This window comes from Convolutriloba macropyga, chromosome 4 (assembly GCF_964194025.1).
Source record: "Convolutriloba macropyga chromosome 4, txConMacr16.3, whole genome shotgun sequence".
NCBI classification, from domain to species: domain Eukaryota; kingdom Metazoa; phylum Xenacoelomorpha; order Acoela; family Convolutidae; genus Convolutriloba; species Convolutriloba macropyga.
The window spans coordinates 63,913,893-63,940,869 of record NC_134471.1 but is presented as its reverse complement, the minus strand read 5'-3'; the positions used below and the strand labels follow the sequence as shown (position 1 = coordinate 63,940,869).

At 35.7% G+C, this 26,977-nt stretch overlaps 1 protein-coding gene across 1 annotated transcript; it reads right to left on the bottom strand.

The window, feature by feature from the left end:
- Positions 1–10,442: 10,442 nt before the first annotated feature.
- Positions 10,443–26,229, bottom strand: LOC142338133 (uncharacterized). Its single transcript, XM_075387768.1, has 4 exons — positions 26,156–26,229; positions 13,442–13,501; positions 10,953–11,056; positions 10,443–10,781 (listed from the first exon to the last, which is right to left on the bottom strand). Exons 2-4 carry the CDS (start codon positions 13,461–13,463, stop codon positions 10,443–10,445), a joined length of 465 nt encoding a protein of 154 aa, XP_075243883.1. The 5' UTR covers positions 13,464–13,501; positions 26,156–26,229.
- Between the last annotated feature and the right edge of the window lie 748 nt (positions 26,230–26,977).

The following is a 26,977-nucleotide window of genomic DNA, read 5'->3' as shown; positions in this document are numbered from 1 at the left end:
ATATGTGAAAGACACGGTCTCTGACGATAAAAATTTATTCAAACACTCAGTAAGAGGCACTAGCAATCATTTTATTGTCTGGTCACAAGACTAATGCAATTTCTTCTTTTAGGAATATTCACCTTACAGGCAGATCATATTCCAATCAAGAAACTGTTGGCACCAGACTAGTATTCAGCAGGTCAGCATCAGCTAAAATTACAAAGTGAGCATGATTTTTGACGTGTTGCGACTTTGAGTTGAAGTACACGCCAGGAGAGTATGTGCGTTACGCAGATGCCTTGAACAGAAAAAATTTCACGAAAGAAAAATTTGATAGTGATCAGGTGGCCTTCCCGAGATTAGATGAGATCAATGTGAATACTGAAAAACAAGTGAAAGAGACTGTATCCTGATCAGAACCACAAGTTTAGAGTACAGATGGCGACCTTCACATAAGAATGAAGGTTCTGTATCAACTTCAATTAGAAAGCAACAACTACCTGCCTTATCAGAACCTTCAGATATTTCAACAAGAAATCTAATTTTTTCAGTACTTCTTCACAATGATAAGCACTACACATAAAAGCTAATTTGAAATATATTATTGGTTCAACTTTTGATTTATTATTCACCTCCTTGATGTCTTTTGACCCACGCTGCGACAATAACTCCTTAATTCAAATCAATTTTTACCTGTCGCCAGTTTTTGATATGAAAATACAATTACAGCTTTTTCCCTTTGGTTCTCTTTAGTTTGAGACGCTGCTTTAGAACGTTTGGTTAAAATTATGAGATTTTTTCAAATTATGAGTTTGGTTAAAATTATGAGATTTTATGAAATTATAAGATTATGAAAACAGCGACTTAAGGTTGTTGTTATTTGTAATTTGTTGGAAGAAATAGAAAGTTGATCAATTTTTAAAACAACTCACTATTTTTCACTTTTAACATGGATGATGATTTCCTACAGAAAATAATTTTCCAGCGTTAATGTGCCCACACACATTTGCCAGATCGATATTTAGCCAGAATTGTCCATTGAAAGCAAAAAAATCTAATTATGCCTTGTATTCTACTAGCTTTTTTCTTGGGAGCAGACCATATCCCAATGAAAATTCTATATGCACCAGACCAGGTAATCAGCAAGACAGCATCAGCTAAATTTATAAAGTGAGCAAGATTTTTGTTGGGTTTCGACTTTGATTAGAAGTACACGCCAGGTGAGTATGTACCTTACGCAGATGCCTTGAAGAGAAAAATATCAGGAAACAAGAATCTGGTAGTGATCAGGTGGCATTCACAAGACTAGATGAGATCAATGTGAATACTGAAAAACAAGTGAAAGAGACTGTATCTAGATCAGAAACACAAGTTCGGCGTACAGGTGTGGGACCTTCACACCAGAATGAAGGTTCTGTATCAACTTCAACTCCAAAGCAACCATCACCTGCCTTATCAGAACCTTTAGATATTTCAACAAGAAAAACAAATTTTTTAAATACTTGTTCACAATGATAAACACTAAACATAAAAAAAGTTAATACTAAATTTTTTGTTGGTTCAACATTTGATTTATTATTCACCTCCTTGTTCTCTTTTGACCCACGCTGCGACAATAACTCCTTAATTCAAATCAATTTTTACCTGTCGCCAGTTTTTGATATGCAATTACAATTGCAGCCTTTCCACTTGTCTTCAATTTGAGACACTGCTTTGTAATATTTGTTTAAAATTATGAGAATTTTGAGATTTCTTATTCGCGAAATATGGAATATCTTTGATATGGTTTTCGATTAGACCAGTTTAACAAAAAAATAAAAACAGCGATTTGAAGTGATTGCTATTTGTAATTTGATGGAACCCGGGTCGAGGTTCGGCGACGAAATTTTGTAAAAAATGCGGTAAAATGCGATGATAAAAATAATTTTCACCGTTTATTTCTTAAATCTTTTTGCGGTGAATGCGGTGAATTGCGTTGGATTTTTTTCTTAACTGAGTTCTTGGTGGTGTTGCTCAATTATTTTTTCCACCGCTTGATGCAATGAATTTTTTTTGACTGCATCTAGCGGTGAAAAAAAATTCACCGCTACCGAGACCGCGGTGAAAACAAATTGACCGCGCTTCTCCATATTCAACGCGAAAAAAAATGTGAGAAACACGCGGTGAAAATAAATTTTTTTAGTCATCAGCAGACAACTCAAGGCAGACAATCTTTATCAGCCTCAATTTTTACTGTTAGGCAAATTTTTCTGATTTTGTTTCCAGTTATTCTAGAGCTTCAAAAAAGAACAGGAGAGAAAACATAAATTGATGCAAAAAAATATGCACAGTGGATCAATTTAGCTTAACCCAGTTATAACTGGGACGGTTTTCATCAAGAATTGAATAATGTTCAAGGAATATCACATGATTAAGACATGATCTTTTCTACTTATCATCCAAAAAATGGTTGTTATAGAGATTTATTATTAAAAATTACATCTTGATCTGCTGTTATTCCAATCGTAATCTTCAATACTCATCCATGTTTTATAAATTCTCTTTTTCTTACTATTAGAACCTAGTTCCACCATTGAATTCAATCAATTCTTCGACTTTGCACAGTTTCTATGGATAGCGTATTTGGCGTATTCTGGTAACGAATTTAATTTTGAGCTAAAATAAATAGAGCGTTCATCGGAACGACACTAACTTTTTCCGCGCGCCAATAATTTGAAAAATTTTTAGCTGCATTTTCAAATGAAATTTTAACTTAATGATTTTATTGACTCTTGTTAACTACCACGAACGCGGTGTACCGACCAACGACAGATAAAAAGTATTTGCATAATAACAAAGCTGAGGCCAGCACGGGGTGATTGATTTGGTTTGTGTCAAGGTGTTGTGCTTAGAAGAAAGCTTACAAAGGCAAAAATGACGGCTCAATCAAGGACTCGCAGGTACTTATTTTGTTTATCATTATGCGGTACGACGCACTAACAATTTATGGGATTTTACTATGACCAAAGAAGTGTCCAGTAATTACACCGTTCGGCGATATATGAGTTCAAATTCAAGATATATTCTTTTCAGATATGATGGTTTCAGTGTCCACGTTTCTATTTTAAAAACAGAGCGTCCAAGAGTCCAAGCCACACGGACGCAACAAGCAATTTTTAAGAACTCTAAATCAGAATCGGCAATGGCTCTAGCGGCAAAGACCTTGAAATGAGTATTCAGAATTGAAACACTGTTTTTGCCAGACTTTCTGCTGATAATAAACCGGATGGTGAGAAACAAAAGATTGGGTAAAACTTTTAAAAGACATAACAGACAAGATTTTCACACCTAACAGAAATAAAAATTTGTGCCTTAGATGTTGAGATACGACAAATCATAGTAATTCTTGTCCTGCAGACAACAAAAGACAACACCTGTAGAATAAGGGCGCATCCCTTGATTTTCTGTGAAAGAACATCCAGGTAAGCTATAAATTCAAGTAATTATAAAAACAAAACAAAATGTATAGAGGAAAATATTTCTTTAGAACAATTCTCTCAGTATCCTATATGAAATATTTGACACTTGAAAAAAAACTTAAGCTTGCCTGCGGCATAAGAACATGCTTTAATAAATAAACGCAAATTAAAGAGCAGATTAATATGCAAACTGAGCTTGGTAAACTTCAGAAGAATGGTAAAATTTATCTCAAAGCTAATGTTGGTTAGCAAATATTACGTCTGAGATGATTTATTGATAACGCTGATTGCCGTGGAAGGGGGCAGATAAAAAATCAACTATTATTTGTGCCTTCTGACAAAAAGTTGGTCTATTTGAAGATATATTCTACAAACCATAGTGTGAAAGAAAAAAAGAAGCATCAATTTTCTACTATGAATAGTCACAAAGCCCTGTGAAATTGATGCCTAGTCATAGCTAACCTTCTGCAGAGCAAGAAAAAACTCAACTCAAATACAACGTCACATAGAAGCTAGAAGAGATCGTTGAAAAGGGCATCCTTGAGCTTGTGCAGCCAGGAGTCACTAATGCATCACCGGTGTTGTGGCAGCGAAAGGAGAGTGAGGAACTAAGACGTTCCGCGTACTTGAAACGGCATACGATTGGCACATTCATCGATGAGAACTCTACCCAATAATTTTAATGAAAACGATCGTTCATAGTTTTTCAGTATCATCTTTTTTTGGAACAATTGACCAAGAAAGGGCCACTATAATTTTTATATAGACGACGAGATGACGCATTGTTTATCCGCAACAAAGAATTTTAGTAATCCATATGTGAAAGACACGGTCTCTGACGATAAAAATTTATTCAAACACTCAGTAAGAGGCACTAGCAATCATTTTATTGTCTGGTCACAAGACTAATGCAATTTCTTCTTTTAGGAATATTCACCTTACAGGCAGATCATATTCCAATCAAGAAACTGTTGGCACCAGACTAGTATTCAGCAGGTCAGCATCAGCTAAAATTACAAAGTGAGCATGATTTTTGACGTGTTGCGACTTTGAGTTGAAGTACACGCCAGGAGAGTATGTGCGTTACGCAGATGCCTTGAACAGAAAAAATTTCACGAAAGAAAAATTTGATAGTGATCAGGTGGCCTTCCCGAGATTAGATGAGATCAATGTGAATACTGAAAAACAAGTGAAAGAGACTGTATCCTGATCAGAACCACAAGTTTAGAGTACAGATGGCGACCTTCACATAAGAATGAAGGTTCTGTATCAACTTCAATTAGAAAGCAACAACTACCTGCCTTATCAGAACCTTCAGATATTTCAACAAGAAATCTAATTTTTTCAGTACTTCTTCACAATGATAAGCACTACACATAAAAGCTAATTTGAAATATATTATTGGTTCAACGTTTGATTTATTATTCACCTCCTTGATGTCTTTTGACCCACGCTGCGACAATAACTCCTTAATTCAAATCAATTTTTACCTGTCGCCAGTTTTTGATATGAAAATACAATTACAGCTTTTTCCCTTTGGTTCTCTTTAGTTTGAGACGCTGCTTTAGAACGTTTGGTTAAAATTATGAGATTTTTTCAAATTATGAGTTTGGTTAAAATTATGAGATTTTATGAAATTATAAGATTATGAAAACAGCGACTTAAGGTTGTTGTTATTTGTAATTTGTTGGAAGAAATAGAAAGTTGATCAATTTTTAAAACAACTCACTATTTTTCACTTTTAACATGGATGATGATTTCCTACAGAAAATAATTTTCCAGCGTTAATGTGCCCACACACATTTGCCAGATCGATATTTAGCCAGAATTGTCCATTGAAAGCAAAAATATCTAATTATGCCTTGTATTCTACTAGCTTTTTTCTTGGGAGCGATCAGTTTTACAAACAAATTAGTTAATCAGAAATTTGCTTTATTTTGCAATATATTTTGTATGAAATACAAAATAATGGACTGCAAGTATACAACCTTTGCTATTACAAACTTTGCAGGTACAATTTTTAGGGTGGTTAACATGACAACAAATAATCGTATTGAAGTTGTGCGCTATATGTCTTTTGTATTCATTCATTTAGCCAGTCCAACATAATGTTTTCAACAATTTTAATGCATTAAATTTGAAAGTGCTAAATCCCACCTGAGAGTTCCCTGAAACCAATCTATATGAAATGTTATCAAGGTTTACATTTGTTGTTTCCTTTTCTTGGTCTATATTTCATGGTAAAGACATTAAAGTGGCCAAAACTTTGACTTCTCCAAAATTTGACCTCTCTGAAGCAAGCTTAACGTTTAATCCAATGTTTTTTTCGTTAAATTATCAGAACCTACAAAACAATTCAAGTTTCTTTGGCGTAAAACTGCAATTCTATACCCCTTGCTCCAAAGCTCCACTGTAGTTTTATCATGTTTCATGTGCAATTTGACAAATGCACGCTATAATTTTCTCGAGTGAAATCACATGAGTTTTTTGTCGTGTGATGAAAATTCGCACAATTTTTCGTGTGAAAAATGCGTCTCGTGTGATTCACACGAGAAAAATTTCAATTTTCCTCGTGCAATAAAGAGTCACACTTATCGTGTGAACGAGCGTAAAATGAAAATTAGCAATTTTATTAGGATATTTTTCGCAGGCTCTTCTTCTAGTTATTGTTGCATTGAAAAGCCATAAAATTAACTCTCAATTAATATTTTTTATGAACGCTTAATCAGGTTTAATTGTTGAAACCCAGATAAAATCATCCTAGATTAGAACTAACCGGTTTTCTGACTTTTGTTTTTAAGGTTATTTAGGCATTGAAGATGGACACCAGTTTTTCATTCGGGAGTTCAAATTATGGCCAAAATTCCTTCAAAAAAGAAGCACTTAAATAGGGTTTTAAAATTTTACTGATATTGTGTTTGAAGTATATGGAGTGCACTCCAGAGTTATAAGCCCAAATTGCTTATTCAACATTTCAAATTCTATGGGTCTTCTTCTCATCCCAATCTGTTTTAGAGCCTAAGACTTTTCTGCTAATGACAATTTTTTGTTATATTGAGCCTTTTTCAGAGATTAAAAACAAAGATATCACTTTAAAACCAAAAAGTTGAGTAAAGTGGGTCACTTAAATTAATGTCGCATATAATTTTTGTTAACGCTCATTTCTTTATATAATTAAACATATGCACACCTGTAGCATGCCAAAATTAAGTTTTTGACAGTGATGTGAAAATAAAAATTGTACACAAAAACACTTGTGAATTGTCCAAAAATAGTGTACTGCGGGAAAAGAGTGACACACGAGAAATTGCGCAGTTACATAATAAATCGTGTCCTGTGTGAAAGCATATTATAAATACTGTTAAAAAAACGAGAAATTATGTGAATTTTACGCGAAAATTGTTTTAATCACATGAGTTTTTTTTGGTTTTTAAGCAAAAAATCGGAAATGTTACACAAAAATGGCGTTTATTTCGCTTAAAAAGTACACAAAATTCCTATGTGAAAGAACAAATTTTTTCTCGTAAAGTTGACATAAATTCTAATGTTTTTTAACAGTATTTATTGTGTGCTTTCACACGAGAACCTCTTGTGTTTTTAAGAACAAAATCGTAAATTTTACACAAAAAATGGGTTTTTCTACACGATTTTTGTTGTGAAGACGCAAGAAACCATAAGATTAGGTCAGAGAAAATGGTGTAAAAACAAAGTAATTATCATGTGGGGCAATTTACCAATTTTTCTTGATTTACACAAAAAAATTTGTTTTGTGGTTTTAGGGAGAAACATAGATTAGATATAGCCCTGATGGATTAATCTAGTTTCATTAGCAGCCTTTCTTTTGATTTTTCAGCTTGAGTTTTTTTATGTCGACATCCTTTGTTGGGGGCACTGGTTTTGGCAGAAAAAAAATTCAACCAATTGAGTAAAAGGAGTCTGTCAACTAAGTCAGAAAGACTTTGGCTTGCTACTAGAAAACTCTCGATTTTGACTCTATTTCTTGAGATGTCCTCACTAAAATAGCTTTGAAATCTGGGACAGGGAAACTTTAACATCGGATGGGTGACGGCTAGTATTATATATCCAAATCATACCGCCTGATCTAATCATTGATCTTCTTAACTAAACTTTGTTCGGTTTAAATAAAAATATTTGATATGTGTCTGCATAAAAGCTAAAATTATAATTTTGCTTTTTACAACTAAATTTCAAAACAAAATAGCAGAATAGATATGAAGTCTGTTTCTAACATCCCATTTCATCTTTGAGCAGATTGCGTTGTGTCTGCTGCAATCAAAATTACACTGAAAGTATCTCTTTTAAAGAAGGGTAAAAAATTACGAATGTGTACGGTGCCATCTTGTGTGTGAGAACGTAGTGAATGCTCCTGAAGTGAAAATCAAGCTTGATTTAGTTGCTCCTGTTTTCTTGACAAGACTTGATACTACTTTTGTTTTCCTGGGCAATTGCTTTGGTGTTTCTGTAGATTTCACCAATTCTCTGGAAGTTTTTATGGCAAAATTAAACTGAAATCCTGCCAACTTGATTTGAAGTTTCGCTTTCTACGAAAATACAGCAACTAGAGCTTACTTCAAGACTCAACAGCCTATAAATGCTCTAAGCTCCTTGAACTTGAAAAGGTAGCTTGCCGTTGAATTCTTGTTGTTATCACCTCCAAAGCAGTGTGAGCCACTTTACCTACTCATTTATAACTATCTTATTTATTATACGCAAATTCAAGTAGTTTGTTATCTGTGCAGATAATTCAACGGTACTTTTTTACATTGTTGGTGAAGATGTGTGGGAGTGTGTGCGCTTTAAAAATCCTGGTCCAATTGTTGAACAAATCGTTGAACAAATTGTGAACAAATTGTCGAACAAGTTGTGAACAATTTGTTGAAAAAATTGTGAACATGATTTCTTGCCTGGTTCTTGCTATATGCCAGACAAAGATGTGATCTAACCAAGGTTCTCTAACTTTGTTGATACTTTTTGTTAGTCCCGTATCTGTGATGTCTGAGTATTTAAGACCAGTTGGTTGGATTTTCTTGATGATGTTCAATCCTTCATTGGGAATTGCTCAAGAATTATCTCTATGTAGTGTCTGTGACTTTACCATCCTCTCGTATGATTCTTATATTTCAGAAACTTGTGAAAGCCCTCTCTGCTTCTATATGAAGTCAACTAACTTTGCTGATTCTTCTCTTGTACTATTTTGCTTGTCATCGCTGGAAAAACTACTTGCTCCAGTTACACTTCTTCCTCAAAACATAGGCTCAGGAAATCCATTAAAGCAAAATGTTGAAAGCATGACTTTGCGCTGTTGAGAACTCACGTAGAATCTTTTATGTTGCTGGTTTATGTGTTGGAGCAAAATACTCAAAGGAGCCCAGTCATCCCATTTAAATGAAAGCTTTTACTATATACTGCGCCATGTAATTGTCTAATGGACCACTGAATTTCAGCTTCACTTCGGAGACCATTTGCCCTGAATCGCGTCCCTCTCTGTGGGTAGTCTCGCTAGTTGCCAAAGAACGTTATCTTGGAGGGCCTTGAAGTTGTCCTTCAGTTCTGGGCGCTTTTGTCCAACTAATCACTGCCGTTGCGTTGAATTGTACACAGGTTTGAGACTCATAAGGTTGTTTTCATTAATTTCAAGATGAGTTCCATTTTCTCCAGAAAATTGCCTGCTTCGATCCGACGTCTGGGCTCAACTCTGTCCGATTGCTCCCACCATCATAACAGAAGTCAACCGTCTTTGCGTGTAATCTACAATCTGTTTTACTGTCTGAAACAACCTGAAATCCTTCAACTCCTTCTAATTGAAGCAGAACATTCACTTATTTGTCTTTTGGATCCGCGTCTCTCATCTCTCTAATCAATTTTGTATTTTGAAGATTCTTCAGGTCTTCTGTGTCACATACTCTTTTTGGAATGGTAGATCTAAATTTTCTTATTGTTCTCTTTTTTATTTAACCAGCATATTGTTGCCAGGTGTCCAGATGTTATGTGCCTATTTATTGTAGGTCAGCCATCTTTGTGCTGTCAGTCGTTAAGTCCACTTGATTGACGCCTCGTTTCCTCGGTAGCCATACTTTGTTCTTCTTCATAGCTTTCGTGTACGTCATCGTTCAGCGTTCATTGAGGTACAGTCTTTTGCAGACCAGACGAACTAACAAATTGATTTTTACAATCGAAAACAGTGTTACATCCAGAGATCTGACAGATAGATAGAGATAATTGTTTAGATAGATGAGAAGGAAAACTCTCAAAATGCCCGTAGAGAACAGGACTCCGATCTTAGCAGCATGATATATCGTACAGTGGCAGTCATAAGGCAGTAAAAATATGATGTGCTTCTACCGAATTCTAGGAACTGATTCGTTTTTTCGGAGATATTCTAAACTGATAACCACTTAGGATTCTGATTGAGCGATTTTAACATCATATGCCGGCCGTGAGGAATTATCTAAATCAGAGCGCATGAAAAAAACCTTCTCAACTAATCCGAGCGGTATTCATTTCAATAACGCCGTCAGATTGAATCAACTGCATTTGACACTGTTTTGGTAAGTTATACATTAGAACTACCTCAAACTATTTAAATGTTTAAATTTTAAGTCAATGTCTAACATTTTTGAAAATCTAAAGACAATTTTGAAACTTTTATTTATATTCTGCGCACTGTCACAATTTCTTACGTTTTTTTCCTCGTGTCGCTTAAAAATGCACTTGCCTTACAATCCTATCTCGACAACGATCATTTCGTAGCCTTAAAAATAGGACAATATTTGTCATATTCTAAAATTGAACTTTTAAAGGGGTAATCTCTTGTATTTGAAAACCTGTTGGACTCGATCATATTTGACAAAAAACGTGATGAGTTTGGCCCTTTCCCGTTGAATTTACAAGTCAATATCAGTCAATTCTTATTTTTTGCCTTTTTGGAGAAATGAAATTGCTACCAGATTGGAAAGTCTCTAAGCTTCAAAGACTGCTTCATTATATAGAGGATAGAGGACCATGACTGTTTTCTGGATACTCTTGAAATTCGGTAAGTAGACCGACTTGTTCAAACACATCCTGATTTTCATTAGTAAAGTTGTCCACGCGTTTTAAACCAAACATCGAGTGAGGTTGAGCGTAGTCCAGAGTACAGTAGAAAAAGAATCTCTGCAAGTATAATTGACATACATAGATGACATAGAACACAGCGCCAATCAAGTCCGCCACAGTCTGAATACCCACCAGACCAAACTCGATTTTCTTCAACTCTGGCACAGATAGCAAACATACAACACAGTACATATTCATAATTATTATAATCAACTGAATCACCACCTGAACACACACACACACTCAATTCGATTGTTTCTGAGAGGCTCGGTGTCAAGTTATTTCACGGTTATATCAGAACTAACAACTTCATCATTTCATTGTTATGAAATCCTAACGATGAAATCTGGTTTCTCAAAACCAATGATTTTTCAACTCAAGTTCGAATTGACTTACATCAGCAACATTGATTCCACTCCTGAGTTGATAATGGAACAAGTCGAACTCGTCCTTCTCTCCGTGATCTGGGTGAGCCCAATTGTGATACTCTTTGCCGTCGTCTTTTCAAAATAAAAATCCAACAATCTTTTATATTAAAATTTTTGCTCTATAGGCTAATTTTTGGAACCAATTAAGAATCAAAAACTGAGGTACAAACAATGGGGGGGGGAGGAGGTTTTTTAAAAAAAACTACTGTTATCTTATATTGGCAAACAAATATATGTCATTTTGTTTCACTTTATTAGACTCAAAATTTTTACTATAAAAAGAAGATTGTTTTTAAATTTAGCTCAGTCTTCATAGCCTTAAATGCTGAGTCATTCCGCCTCAAATGCTGAGTCATTCAGTGGATACAATCTCAGCGGAGAAGGCACCACATACTTTAGCTATGTTTTCTAGGGCGTAGAGTTTTCAAGCCCTCGATAATAAGCCCAGTTTTAACCCTATTTTAATTAACACCGCAATAAACCGCCCTCTATTTCACCCCACTTATCATTTTCCTATAATTGACGATAATAAAGTTTAAACCAATTCAAATGAGTCAGAGTAAAGGAGATTAGGAATGGGGTAAAATAACTGAGGTATGAGTAAAGTAGTTTCTCCCCTCCCTCATTACACGCCATATTTGATCTCTTAAATATTAGCTCGTAATGGTCAAACAAAAATTTAAAGACTCAATTACTAAAAGTTAAATTATTACTTTTATCGAATTAGTTATCTCATCTAATCACTTAATAAGGCAAATAAATGCAGACGGGAAGTGAACCAAACCCAGGAATATTTTTTTGTGTTTGCATTTTGAAGGCAGCTTTTTCGTTTTCATTTTTTACAAAAAAAATTATGTTAGTAAAAGACAATGTTTTTATTACAAAATATAACAAAAATTATATTAAAATTTTGTGGGGGGGGGGGGTTAAATGATCGAGGGGTGAATATATGGTATTAAATTAAAGGGATTGAATTAAATTGGAGTGAAAATAAGTAGAACCGCTTTCTACGCAAGTTATATCGTCTCATAAACTGACGTCGCAGAGTGCTAATTTTAAGTATTTGTGTTGCTACTCACATATTTAACCAATCCAGATGATCTAAATGGTCCAATCCTTTATCACATTCATACCTTATTTTACTCCATATTATTGCATCAACTAAGTTTTGAACCATTTCAATGATTGCATAAACTAATTATTAACGGGCTTTTCTTGCTCATATTTGGATAAAGAAGGCCGGAGAATTTTACTGGAAATGTTAAGCAGGAAAGTTTCCGAGATAATTATTTGGACAGCGTTAGAAAAATGAGGTTCCTGTCGTATTTCGCAATAATCACTCATAGGACAATTTCGCGATGATGTGCATCGATATTTGTGGAAAAACCGGCAATACATTTATCTACAAAAGTTCATGAAATGGTTTGTTTAACCACTATTCAAAGAAAAATGGAGCAAACAAAATTCCACAATTTAGCAAATGTTTAAACTTCAGAAACTTTTTAAACATTTTTACGAAAACTGAGTCGGTAATTTTTTGAGTGCAGTTAAAAAGAATAAATCTATCTTCTTGCTTTTAACTTGCATCAGTTCTTTGAATATTTTTGGCCAAGAAGTATACAACAAAAACGTATCCAAATATTTTCAAAGAAATGACCCAGGTCACCAATCATACAACTTTCTTTGGTATCATACCAGGTCATATATGACTCTTGGTTATCGTACTAGGTCATATATAATTCTTAAAATTCATGCTAAGTCATATATGACTTTGTATGATTTCTTAGTAGTCATACAAATTTAACATAAGATTTATTTGAAATCATATAGGAATCTTACAAAAAATTGGAAGCCGAAAAACAAAAACAATTTTGCATCTTCGGTAGAATTTGAAAAAGTTTCTCGGAAATCATACAATGTCATATATAGTGAAAAAAAACATTGACTGGTGCCGAAAATTGCCGTATAATGTAATCAGAGGGCCACTTGCATCGATGCAAGTTTTTAGCTTGTCCCGAAAATTATCTTTAAAAGGAACTTCCGAGGCTCACCAATTAGTGTCAAGAAATTTTGGACTTTTAGAATCATACTGCGCGCACGAATTTTTGAGCGCACGAATTTTTCTTTGGAACGCACGAAAGTCTGGACATAGGCAATTTTGAACGCACGAAAGCCTGGACATGAGGACTTTTGAAGGCACGATGAACGCACGAAAAATTTTGAACGCACGAAAGTCTGGACATAGGCACTTTGCGTCTGGGAGGGTCTGGACATAGACACTTTCCGTCTGGGACGGTCTGGACATATCGACTTTCGGTCTGGCACCTCAACCTGGGTGCTTCATCTTCAAAACGTGTCAAAATGTAAGAATTTTTGAATATTGAACAGGTTTCGAAGTTTAAGTTTTTCAGGGTTTTTAAGTTTTGAAATGTTTAAATGTTGGATGTTCGAAGTTACAGATCCAATAAACTACGTCCATTCTGCTCAATTTTCACAAAGTTTTCTGAATCGGAATATCTGGAGAATGCATGCGATAAATTGATTCATGTCATTGCTTACGCAGTTTTGAGAAAACAGGGCACCGTAAACATTGTACATCTTTTGTTCTTAATTTGAAAAGATAAAACAATTCAGCTCACCATGACCTATGAAATTTAGCTTCCAAAGCCAGCTCACACGTTCACATTAAAAACACCTCATTACACCCATCCCAAAATTATCAAAGTACTTGAGATTAGGTGCGTATAATTAATTACACGCATCTAATTTCAGTTATTTCGTTATTTTTTGTATAGGCACAATTAAAGAACAAAGATGCAATGATGTGATAAGGAAAGAAGACATAAATAAAACTCCACGTATGAAGTTCCGGAAAGGCATTGTTGAGATCTATCATCATTTTTTTACGTTTAAATAAATTGCATTGTCTCGGAGGTCATTTTCGATTGCAGTTGTCAGGAAAAATGGGAATAAATATACTTTTGGTTTCTCTGTTTTATTATCCTCAGAAGTGAGTAGGAAAAGTTTTTGATTTCGTTTTGAAAAAAGAAACGCAGAATTAACTTCACAAAGACGCTGTTATTATGATGATTTGATAGAAAATAGAATGAGAAAAAAACCGAATGTGAACCAAATTATCGTATAAAGGTCCAGAATTACCTCAACAAAAGAAAGTTTGAACAACTTTATTTCAATTCAGTTCGAAATCTGTCTCCCAACAACTGGTCATACTTTTATTGAAAATTTAAATACATTCATTTCCTGTTGTTAATATTAGCCGTTAATGCCGAGCTAATTAAATGAAACGGTTTTAAAGGCCAAATTGAACATTAGAGTGAGAGTATCATGAGAAGCGAACTTCGACGCTACATTCTACGGAAGACCAAATTGATTTGTTCACTTTTGCCAACACACGTATTTAGTAGCAATAAGTAGCACCTAATTAGTATCCATCCAGATAACTCAAATTTTTGTACCGATTCAGAGAGCGTAGGTTACTATATAGGGTATCCCGAATTGCATGTATTCAGAGTATCTGATACAAGAGTTATCACTATCCAATCATTAAGTTAGAATTGACATATGAAGCAGTATAAAAGAGCTTGAAAAACTACCAACGAAAAAATGAGAAAGTTGAATTTTGGACATTTAGTGGATATGGAAGAACAGTTTTATGAGCTTCAAAGTAGTTGTTTAATTGATTTGTTCCTGTATATACTCTTAGTTATTGTACCGCTTAACTGCCTTTGATTTCGGAAAAAAAGAATTACCTTTCATTTTTTCAAAAGGTTTTTATTGGGGGGAGGACAAAGTTCCTCGGTAAAAGAATCATTGTTCGGAGCGCAGAATTGGACGCTCGTACTAATTTTAAGGTGGTCTAGCCTATTTTCAACATTGGTGACCTTTATCCCAAATGAGAATCAAACTTTGATTGTTTTTACTACTTGTATACATCTTATAGATCCTCACGCGAACCACTGTTTATTTTAGCAGATTGAAACATGCAGCCAAGTTGTAGCCAAAATACAGGGCTACAAATTGCGAAAACTAAATCGCTGGAATTTTTTTTGGTTAGAAACTTTACCTGATCAATATTTGGTTGTTTGTGTGTTACTTGTAAGTTACTTGTATTCCAAGCGGAGCATATTGTTAAGTCAGACAAAATAAATAACTAGGTTTTGGGGTTAACTGAAAATCAAGTAGTGCGGCAAGAACCTACAACAAAGGAGAGTTTTTGCTTAAATTTAATATCCCAACAGATTTGCATCGGGCTGCAACGAACTGGGTGCTGTAATGTCTTCCTTGTCTTTGATTGGATTGCAACCTTTTTCTTTTATCCGCTGGCTCAAGATGTGGAAGGCGAGCTGCTGCCCAACAATCTGATGAAGAGAGTGCTAATTGCGCTATCTAACTAAAAACGAAAAAATGAAGACTGAAAAGCGAGCGAGGCTAATCCTAAAGTGCAATTCAGAACAGAAATGTTTGTTCGATACCTGCCTGAGAAAAACAGGCAAATCAAACCAAAAGGCCAGTAGCAACCAAGCAACTCAATCATAAACTGGGGAGAAAAGCGTCGGAAATTACGATAAAGAGCCTCAAGTTTCAGTGAAGGAAGGTAACACTAAACGCAGTTTAGGCATTAACTATTTGAATATTCAGATCAACCAAACTAGCTAAAGATTTTTTATCAACAGACTGTAAACCACCGAAAGAAAGAATTCTTTGGGCAATTGCAGCGTCGAAGCCAGAGTGCATCTCGAGCAGAATTTTTTGAAGACTATTTAAGGCATGCAGGGGAGTGCAAAGCAAGTTTTGACATCCATTATCTTAGAAGATTATGCAAAAGCTTGCAAACAGAAATGAGAAATTGACTACAGAGCACAGTGGCGGAAGTCAAGCAGTGAAAGAACGCATGTTTCTTTTTCAATCACCGAAAAACAGAGTTCAGTTGCGCAAACTTTTTAAACAGAACAGGTGAAAACGTTCGAAATACGAAAAATTTTCTCAGACATCTTCAGCAAAGCGAAGGAGTGACTAACGGCTGAGGAAATTTCACACAAAGTTCGAAAATGGCGCGATTCCAATTTTAAAAGGAAACTTCTGAAGCAAAAAGTCTAGAGCTAGGATTACGTAATGAGAAACAGAAAACCAAGCATCATCTACTGTAAGATTAATGCAATACGGTGCGCATAGTATTAAGAACGGCATTTGAGAATGACGATTCGCGTTCTCAACCAACCAAGGAGCGGGGAAGGACGCCCTTCAATTCAACTCCTAAGAAAACAGATGTGTCCGTTTGGGTCAGCAGAATTGACAACCTTCTCCCACCAAGTTGACCCTGAGCTCGCTTCAAAGTAACCCTGAACCAAGTGTATGTGAGATTCATTTATAACGGCATACAAAATTACGCGGGCATTCATCAAGCGTTGGATACTAGGAGAATTCCCCAGCACTCGTTTTGGTTTAGGGTGTAAACCTCAGGTCATCATCGAAGCTCGACTGGAGAGTCTACGCAAGGAAAGTCAGTTGAATTCACAAGGTTCATCAGGTCTGAACAGTTTCTGATTTGTTCTTTCAAAAACCTGGTAAACGTGCTCATGGAGTACAGGCCTGTTCAGGCTTGTTGGTGATCTTCAAACAAACTCAACACTCCCTTTTTGCACCGGATAAGCTAACCCAAGTTGTTAAAGAGAATTAGCATTTTTTGACGATAAAGATTCGGTCTACTAATTTGACTAATTTGGTCTACTTATTTTTGAAAAGTGGCAATGTTTAAAAAGTTCTCAGAAACACTGTAACTTGGTGCGATTTTGATTGCGACGGAAATGAAGCAAATACGAATTAATCACTATCCGCTGGCTCAAGGCGCACAGAAATTTTTGAACTTTGCATTTCTCAGGAACAATACAGTGCATTATCAGTTTGGTACGCAGAAGTGAGAAAAAACGCTTACAAAACAAATGCCAGCGCAATTTCAAGCTTTGTTTGCAATTATGTAAAATCAATTCTTGCAGAATGAATAGATGTACCAAATGCTGCACTCAAGATATCAAATGGACGAAAGAATCACACTGTTGACACTGCTGAGACAATCGCACAATCAACGTAAGCGCAGCCACAATTATCAAGAGTAACGAAAAGATGAACTTTCTGCACATGGTTTCGGTCTCGATAACGAGTGGTGTCAACAGTCTGCACACTTAAAGGTTCGTTGATTGGGGATAAACGGTTTCATTCATCGCTCAGAGTGGGCAATAGCAATTACGAGCCCAAGGAACGCTTAGTATGGCAGGATTACTTGGAAAAATAGATATGAAGACTAAAAAAACTTCTTCTAAAGGAAATGACTATATTATAAAATTGATTAAACTTGTCTTTGGATCTCTGAACACCCGTTAATCTAGTTGGGACACCACTCACGACTACAACAAGCCGAAGAGAAACGTTATTCACTTGTGCGTTCTCGAAATCGGTACCTCCAACTGATGGAGTTGGCATCATTTTCGTTCGAAGTGAATACGAAAATCAATGTTACTTACTAGAGCAAAGACTACAAAAGGACGCAGACCTGAAATTTGTTTGATCAATAAACAAAAGGTACCGAATGCTGACAGTTTTGTGCCCCACCATCTTGCGCTAAACCCCATCAAGCCTAGGAATGTGCGACGTGTTTGCAAAGCTGCATTGAAAATCAAACAAGTATGCCTAAAAGACAATCTAATAGCAGGACTTCATCTAATACCTGGGTTGATTGGATTGACATGTTCACTTCGTACAAGACTAATGGCCCTGACAGCCCATTTCAAGAATTGAAGATCCTTGAAGTGCATATTACCGAGCAGGATAGAAGTTGCTTGGGCTCTTACGCTGTCCCGAAACTAACCAACGTATTCACTAATACAAAAATCAGCGTCCTGGATTGAGCACTAAAGTTTCTACAACTTGAGCAACAAGTGCCTCAAGCAAGTGGGATGGGGCCAGACAAAAATGTATCCAACTACAGCAAAGGCAGAACAAACGCATTTCTATGTGGATGATTTCATTAGGTCGAAATAAACAACAGATGAAGCAATCAAAGTCTTCAGTCAGCTGCAATCGATTCCTCAACAACTTGGATACAAAGCAAAATAGGTGGTTCTTACGAACTGTACATCAGGTATTTGGTCTACGATTGTATATTGCTGAGACATTGCCTTATATCAGAGGAAAATTTTGTTGCATGAGGAAAAGTGACATTGCCTTATATCAGAGGAAAATATTTTCTTACACACGAGACTTTGACACCCTGTTTCACCCTATATTATTAATTGTCTGGTCCAGCGTCTATATGATACGACTTCTGTTATGCATCTTAACAAATAGTGGACATTCTTGGGACAATGAAGTATAGCTTTGAGAAAGAGCCGACTTTTAATATCGAAAGAATGATTTTCATTTGTAGCTGAAACCAGCATCAATGGAAGACTTTTACATAGACTGAGGGAGATAACGGAACTGCATGTGTCTACTAACGCATGTGAAGATACGTTAGGTAATGTCTCAATCTACGAGGCTCCGCCGACTTAGCATTTAACATTGAACAAAGACGCGGGAGACATCTTTCAAAACCACTTTTGAAACAGCAGTAACAGCGTTGAGGTTGAAAGAACAGAAAAAACGCAAACAAAAACTGAAGGACCATTTTGCAGTTTTTGGTCAGACCGAAGTACGGTTTGCAGTGGATACGCAGTAGCCACTTTAATCGGAAAGTTGTTTTTTCTTGCAGCCAACCGAGTATCTGAGATACTTGTCAAGAGTGATGTTTTCCTATTGAAACATATGTGTGGTATCAACAACCCAGTGGACGTTGGCCCAAGGGCAATCAAAATCGAGGGACACAAAGAAAAGTTAGCGGCTTACTGGGCAGGCCTGCTTGAAGCCACCGGAAAGTGAATAGCCAGAACAAGTGAAGCAAGTTTTCAGCTCACATGAAGAGAGTAAACTTGCATTGGTCTTACTAACATAGGGCTAAAAAGTAAGCTATTATTCAGTGCAAAGAAATTTGAAAATTCAACAGGCCAGTCAAATTGAGACACAATAGGTTAGATACAATTGCAACTGTGCCGCCAGATATAACCGGTAACAGTGGTAGTGAGCATAGAAAAAGCGAGGGCTGTATTCCTCAATCTAATACAGCAAGAACGGTGCAGCGAAGAGATGAAATCTCTCAGAGCATTAAAGGAAACATAGAAAAAGCATAAAAATATCCTTTTTTTCGTGATGGATCGCGAATTATTTCTGAAAGGGCAGAATAGGCAAAACTCAAATGGACTTCAATCTAAGGGAGCCATTAGTGCTGCAATGGATACATCATGCAGTTGAGCTTATCTTGCGCGAGGAACAAACTCCCAATGAAGAAACTGAGAATGTAAAAACATTGCTGTACAGAAGAAGGGGACCATGGGAATATATAATGCTGTAAGTTCAATCAAAAACTGTTGCATTACATACAGAGAATTCAGAGCGCAATTACGAGCACAAAAATGGGCACATTTGACTGAAGAATGCTTAGTTGATTCAACAGCTTTTACAGGTGTTGGGAAGAACTATTTTTTTTTTCACAGTGGCTCTTGGACAAAAGAGAACGCAAAAAAACAACGTGTTTGCTGTTCAAATGTCTCACTGTCCAACGGGTGCATATAGAACTTCATACCAAAATTAGACCCAGGCAGTTGTCTCAATGCAGTTTGGAGATTTTTTGCAAGATGGAGCAGGACAAGTAGAAAGATAAGCAAAAACGGTGCAAGTTTCGTGACAGCTGAAGGAGAAACTGCTGAGTACGTTGGGCATGGAAAAAACGTATAGTGGGAAGATCAAAACGCAGTGGGAAGATCAACCCACTCGCAGCAATTCACTAGTTTGTATGAAGATATCTTGCAAATCATTTTGTCAAAATTTTATTTCGTAAAACGAAAAACAAAGGGCTTGCTCAAAATTGTTTCTCAAAGTGGAATACCGCCCCTCTAATTAAAATCTGTGGAAACACAGCTCAATTTGAGACACAAAAATGACGACTTTTGAAGATTATTGGCTCAATGCATTACATTTTCCGTAGTCCAATTTTCAAATAAACTTTTCTCGGTTTCTATTTTGCAGAGCGAATTCAATTAGAGCGACCAAATTCCTCTTTGAGAAAAATTATAACCGAGCCTTGTTTTCTCCTCTTCTCGAAAAGACATTTTGGCAGAATCGTTTTGCAAAATAACTCCATCCAAACCAGTGGGGTATTGCGAGTGACTGAACTTCCATCCAATCTCTCGTCGAATCGGGCCTCTTTTCATCCAAAACCTTATTCTTTACCCCATGTAATCTGCATTTTCTCGTTCAGCTCCCACAAGGCCTCTACACTTGTTGCTGGCCATTGTGTATGTTGTGGTTCTTCGTGCATTTAATCTCATACTTGCATTGAGACTGTGTCTAACTTCAGTACCTGAAAAAATTGCAAAACAAAAAACATGCGCAATATGAACAATGTGAAGAATTAGATAAATCAGGAAGGAATAGTTCTACCATATTAAGCTATCAGCAAATATTTATTTTTTAACAATTTTTGCAGGCTAGTTGACGAAACAGCCAAAAACGCAGCGATCACTGAGCAATTGCAAACCGTCAGCAGTGGTAACGAGCATTGAAAAAAGAGAGGGACAAATATTATAATCTTCACGCTATTACAGCAAGAACGGTTTGGTGACGAGATGAAGTCTCTCAAAACTGAAATGGAAATCCAAAGCTGACGCGAAATCCAAACTGAATTTATAAAATTGTTTCTGCACCTCAAAATCAAGTCAGTCACTCAGTTTTTTTTTCAACCACTAGCAGTGAATTCGCACCGCAAAAACAACAAAGAAACAGAAATGTGATTTTTTTAATATTATGAACAATTATTGAGACCAAAGAACCATTGACACTAAATTAATCTATCATCAAATAATTCCCCCAGAATTTGGAATGTTGAATCTAATTCAACACTTCGGTGGCCGCACGTTGACGGCAATATCCTTAATTTGGTAATTGTTTGAACCCAACAAAGCTATCACTTCAACTTAAATCATTCTACCCATGCAGTCGCGTCCCAATTACAGACAGCTAATAAAGAGAAAACTTGAACAGCACTATTTGAAACTCTTTTTGCTTTTTGGAAGGCCATCTAAAACAAAATTTCTTAGATCTCAATCTTAAATTTAGGAAAAATATTCAAAATTAGGAGCCGAAGTACAAAAATATCACCAATCAATATTCAGACGAAAGGATCATTCCCGGAAATATTTACCTGACAGCGGCATATTGGGCAGAGACGGGAACTTGCAGCGACGCTGAAATAGAACAGGTCATGTGAGCCGCAACTAAGAAGCCACCGAATGACAAAGAAATTCAAAGGATGATGATAGAAGGTTCAAATGTTTGGCTGAACCAAAGCAACTCCAGCTATCCCCAACACTGAAAGATACGTTAATTTCAGATTGGTCTGAAAAATGAATAAAAAGAATGGCAAAGAGAAACCTTGAGGGGCCTGATGAAGTCTTGATTACTGGTAGTTAGGTAATCGAAAACAGCAAGATAATAAGTCAGATATTGGAACCAGGAAAAGAAGTAGTTAATGTAATGGTTTTTGGCAATTTTTTTAATATAGTGAAATTTGGCACCAAGGACGAACACAAAACGGAATTTATAGAATTTAGCAACGACGCCCAGCCCAAATTACCGAAAAAATTCTAGAAGAAAAAGTTGCCGTTCATAAAAAAGAATTGTTGCGCAAACCTAAGTTGACCTAAGAAACTCGACGAAGATGTCACCCAGGTGTTGAGTATTTGGTGTTTATCAATAAGCAGTAATAAAGCTCGAGCGCTAAAAATACGAATTCCGAAACAAAAGCTCAAATATCACAATATTGCTATTAATGGCGTCGGAAACCCGAAACGTCAGAAACCCCAACAACTCCACAACAAGTCGAACCACAAAATCAGTTTGCGACACAAAGAAGTCGATCCGCACCGCAAAATCTGCCAAAAGAGAAAAAACCCAACCAAATGCGAAGTTAAATCCTTATGCGAAACATCCAATGAAACTGATTCACCCACTAATTCTTCGGTATCAACGCCCACACTCAGATCAGAAGGAAAAATCACAACATGTTTAACCTTATCAAAACGAGACACAATGCAAAGCAAAACAAAAAACATCAGAGGAGGAGATCAATCAACATCTGGATATAACGATTCAATCACCGATAAATCTTCTATGTTGATTAGCCATTGCTCTCCGATAAATTTAATCGAACGGTGCCTTTTTAACAAAAATCACTATCAAATCTACGGAATAGTGAGTATTAGAATCAGAACAAAAAAGCATTGACAGCTCCCATCTGCTATAAAACGCTATTATTTATTAATGATAATCACTCTACTCAAAAATATTACCTAAAATTGCACATATTACATAACAGGTGTTGATTGTTGATTGTTGATTTTTTATTGTTTTGGTTTGTTTTGTTTGAAAATTTGTTGAAAAAAATAAAGGTCATATATAAGTATTATTTCAATGATCTTTAGCACACATTTTCAATGTCATTTCCATTCTTAGTAATTTTGCTGTTTATTTTTTATTTCATTCCCTGTCCTCTCAAAGATGACTCATGTCTTCATTATCTTAGAGAGGTATTGTGCGGGCTCAATCTGTTCATTTCATGAACAAATTCCCTAATAGTTGCTTTTGTACGATCAAGTGATGATCAAGTTTTTTTCCTTTCAACTTCCTTTTCTAATCTCAGTCGTCCCATTTATATTGCTTGAGACGAGTCGAAATTTCAAATTGTGTTTTGATCCGCGTTTTGACCATCTAAATAACTAGTAGTATTTCACAAAATCGATTCAAAAAATTTGTTCAAACAATCAAAATCAAAAACGATAATTCTGTTATCTACAAGTTGAAACAACATTTGCGACGCAAAAGCCGAGCAAAAATGAAAATTAAGTTTTCAATTCACAGAGTTCATTTCAAATCCTGGTAGGAGATAACAGAAATAAATGATTCTAATCATGCTGATAAAAGGTGAAAATTGAGTGCTCGTTTTCTGAATTACCAATTAAGTCATTTAGACTAGTGTATTTGAATTAATAGAAAAATTGGAAAAGTGATAAGCGAGTTCTATCAACTCTGGCAGCGGGTTTTTTTTTGGCGTCTAAAACACAGTACAATAAAAAATACTCCAATGTTTTCTCTTTTATTTTATTGACTTGAGAATATGATATCAAGTTTACATATCAAACAACAACAAACAGGATCATAAAAACACTCCCTGTGGCGCAGAAACAGAGCCGCATTACAAAAAGAGATATTGCCCTCAGTTTTATAGCATATCCATACCCAATCTTCACATATGGGAGAAAACACATCTTGCAAAATATTTAAGTGAGATTGAAAGTCGTGGATATTGTACATATTACATAACCGGTGAAAGTTTGGTAATTTTTAATTATCTTGTTTCGTGCGATTTCAAAATTTGTTGAATAATGGGAAGGTCATATATAAATACTATTTCCATGATTTTTAGCACACGTTTTTAATGTCAGTTCCATTCTTAATAATTTTGCTGTTCATATGTTATTTAATTCTCTGTTCTCTCACTTAGACCGGTGACTGATCTCTTCAATATCTGAGAAATTACTGTGCGGGCTATATCAGGTCATGTCATAAACAAATTCCTTTTTATTTGCTATAGTACATCAAGTGATGACAAAGTTTTATTTCGTTTAAACTACCTTTTCTTGTCTAAGTCAGCCCATTTGTGGTGCTTGAACTGAGTCGATATTTTGTTTTTTGCGTTGTCCACGTTTTGGCCATCTAACTAGATAGTAGTATTTCACGAAATCCAATTTGAAAAAACTAGCTCACGAAGGCAAAATCAAACACAATAAATCTGTTAAGCACTAGTTGCCAGCGCATTTGCAACCCAAACTTGAAAGATAGGTTTCCGCTTCATATATCTCATTCCATTTTGTTGGAGGATTTAGCAAGAATAAATACTCTTAACCATGCTGATAAACGTTTACTGTTGAATTACCTGTTACGTCATTTGGACTATTGCAGTTGAACTAATGAAAAATCGGAAAAGTCATGATCAGGTTCTATCAACTCTGGCAGAGGGCATTTCATATTGACCATTCAAAGCAAAGCTCAACGCATAAAAAACTGTTCAAAATGAAAAACGAAACACAAAACAACACGCGCACTTCAACAATATTTTTTCGATAGAGAGTGAAAGAATCTGATACCGCCCAAAGATACCTATCATGGCCACGTTTTTCTGTCTATTGAAAATAGTTTAGTTTTGGGGTTTATTTAGGGAACCTTTCAAATTGGTATAAACTCAATTCAAAAATAGTTTCGCCAGATTAACAAATTTTACGTTAAAATTTTTTTAACAGTCTTTGGATGCATTAATTATGAACAAATTTATCTTAAAACTTTATAAACAAGACTTGTCAAGTCTTGGTCTAGACTTGGCAACCAGACTTGCCACGTTATGGCCAAAGCTTGACTCAAGACTTGACAAGTCTTGAGCAAGTCTTGACATGTCTGCACAAGTCTAAGACTTGAGATAAGAAATGATCAGTTCCGTTTTGTCACTTCAAGACGTCTATTTCCCCGGATAAGTACTGATCAAGACTTTAAATTCGTTCCGAAAAAAATTACTCATTCTTAAAGTGTTTTCAATGATGGCAGATGATTTATTAAACATTGATAAACGGATAAATTAAAAGGTAATAGAACAAAACATAGAACAGCACGTTCTCCCACTTTGTCTTCATAAAAACCTTCCACGCATTTTTCACAAAAAGTGAGCGACATTACACGAGCGAGATAGTTCTAGATATTTTGGAGGACTACATAAAAACAAAAAATCAAAAACTTATATGAAATATTTTACTTGCAGCAGAAATTGATTATATTAAATACCCGTTCCATAAACAAATGTCGTACAAAGTTTTTATTTATGCCCCACTGCACTAAAACACGTGCAAATATCCCTGGGTTGACCACCATAGATAAATCTTGGCAACCATATCCAAGCCATATATGGTGACCAAGAAAACTTGGCAACCATATACCTGCCCATACGAAATTTCAAACGTAGGCTGAAGAAGCGTGAAATAAGTGCCTGTGACATGTTTTAGGGTGAAAAGTCTCTGTTGAAACTTTGAAAGATCTCTTGTTTTCCTGTATGCCTTAAATGCTTCTCAACTCAACCTTACGAGATTAATAAATGATTGAAAAAATCCTCTCTTGACCATTTATAGCCGCTTCATTGTTTGCTTGTCTTTATGGTCAATTCAAATGCTTTCCTGGATGTCATGGAAGGTTTCGTGGATGCCATACAAGAATTCTTGGTTGCCATACAAGATTTCTTGGATGCCATACAAGAGCCAGACCTGGATGCCATACAAGTTTTCTTGGATGCCATACAAGATTTCCTGGATGCCATACAAGAGCCATAGAGACCAAAAATGTTCTTTTTGGGGTTTACCCTGTCTACTTTGTACGCCTATACCCTCTCCTCCATGGAATCACTGAAACGCGAAAAAAAATTTTTATAGAAAACTTGGCAACCATGGTAAGATCATGCAAAAAATTTTGTATGGCGTGTATGGAACCATATATGGCTCTTGGATATGGTTGCCAAGAAAGGTCAGCACGGGTCGTTGGTGTGTCGGTATTTTATTGTCTTCCATCAAAATATCTTATTAAATACCACGAATAATTGAAACACGAATCAACACAAACACAAACACACACACCCATTCTCACACGCATATACACAGACATACGCACACTATTTCTCACACAAATGAACGCTGCCAAAACTTTTGAAAACAAACTTATGATAATCGCTTTCAATTAGGAAGCGCGTTAGATTGGTTATCTAATTTATCTTCCAACGACATTTAAAATGAAACAACATATTAACTTGTTTGGAAGTGGCTTTTACTTCTATTTTCCAATCCAAAAAAATCTCGCATTAAGTTGTGAGGTAAAAATGCGCCGACAGTTCAATGAGTGAGCACTATTACTCCAGTTTTGTCAAGCCACGTTATAGCTAGTTTTGAGTAAGCAATGAATCAGAATTTGCAAAACAAGTATGTAGGAAGTTGCAAATTTTGAAACAGTTAAAGAAATGCTTTTCGTATCGTCAATTGTTCGCAAAAAATTATCCAAAGAAATGAAGAATTTATATGTGCTTTGGGCAAAGTTTTTGACTCGACTGTCAGTTGATATAATTCGGCAGCAATTTTAGTAGTTAACACGTCACGCAGTTTTTCCCTATGGGATTGCCTCGAGTTTATTTGGATTAAAAATAAACTTGTTTTGGTGAAACTTTTGCTTTGACTGTCAGTTAATGTCATTCGGCAGCAAGTTTAGTAATTAACCAAATATACGCATTTAGTTGCTTAAGGGGTTGCCTCCGTTTTGTTTGGATAAAAAAAATTGTGGTGGGTAAAACTTTCGTTCTGATTGTCAGTTGATGTCAATCGGCAGCAATTTCAGTAAAAAATGTATTACGAAGTTTTCTCCCTAAGGGATTGCCTCCTGTTTATTTGGATTTAAAATATTTTCTATTAATCTTCTCATTATTTGGAAGTTGATTGCTTGCTTTCTAAATTACTGATGAAGTCAATTAGACTGCTGCATTTGATTATATGAAGCGATTTGATTTTTGGTAGCGGTAATAATGGCCGTCATAGCAGAGCACGTCAAAAGTAGCTCCAATGTATTAGTTTCTTGAGACCTATAACGAAATTTGAACGGAACAAACCATATGAATTAGGAGTGGAAAATATTCTGTGCTACGTAGAACCGCAGCTGCAATGCACAAGAACAATTTGCTTACAACTGTAGTGTATTAATATATACCCAATCTTAATTTATGGAGAAAAATATTTTGCAAATTTTACTTGC

What these genes read in the sequence shown, in the direction of transcription:
- LOC142338133 (XM_075387768.1), bottom strand. Translation starts at nt 13,463, where the DNA reads ATGGACGTAGTTTATTGGATCT. An exon ending in GGACGTAGTTTATTGGATCT is followed by an intron (nt 11,057 to 13,441) that starts GTAACTTCGAAC and finishes TATTTTGAAAAG; the next exon opens with ACGACGGCAAAGAGTATCAC. An exon ending in GTGGAATCAATGTTGCTGAT is followed by an intron (nt 10,782 to 10,952) that starts GTAAGTCAATTC and finishes GTGTGTGTTCAG; the next exon opens with GTGGTGATTCAGTTGATTAT.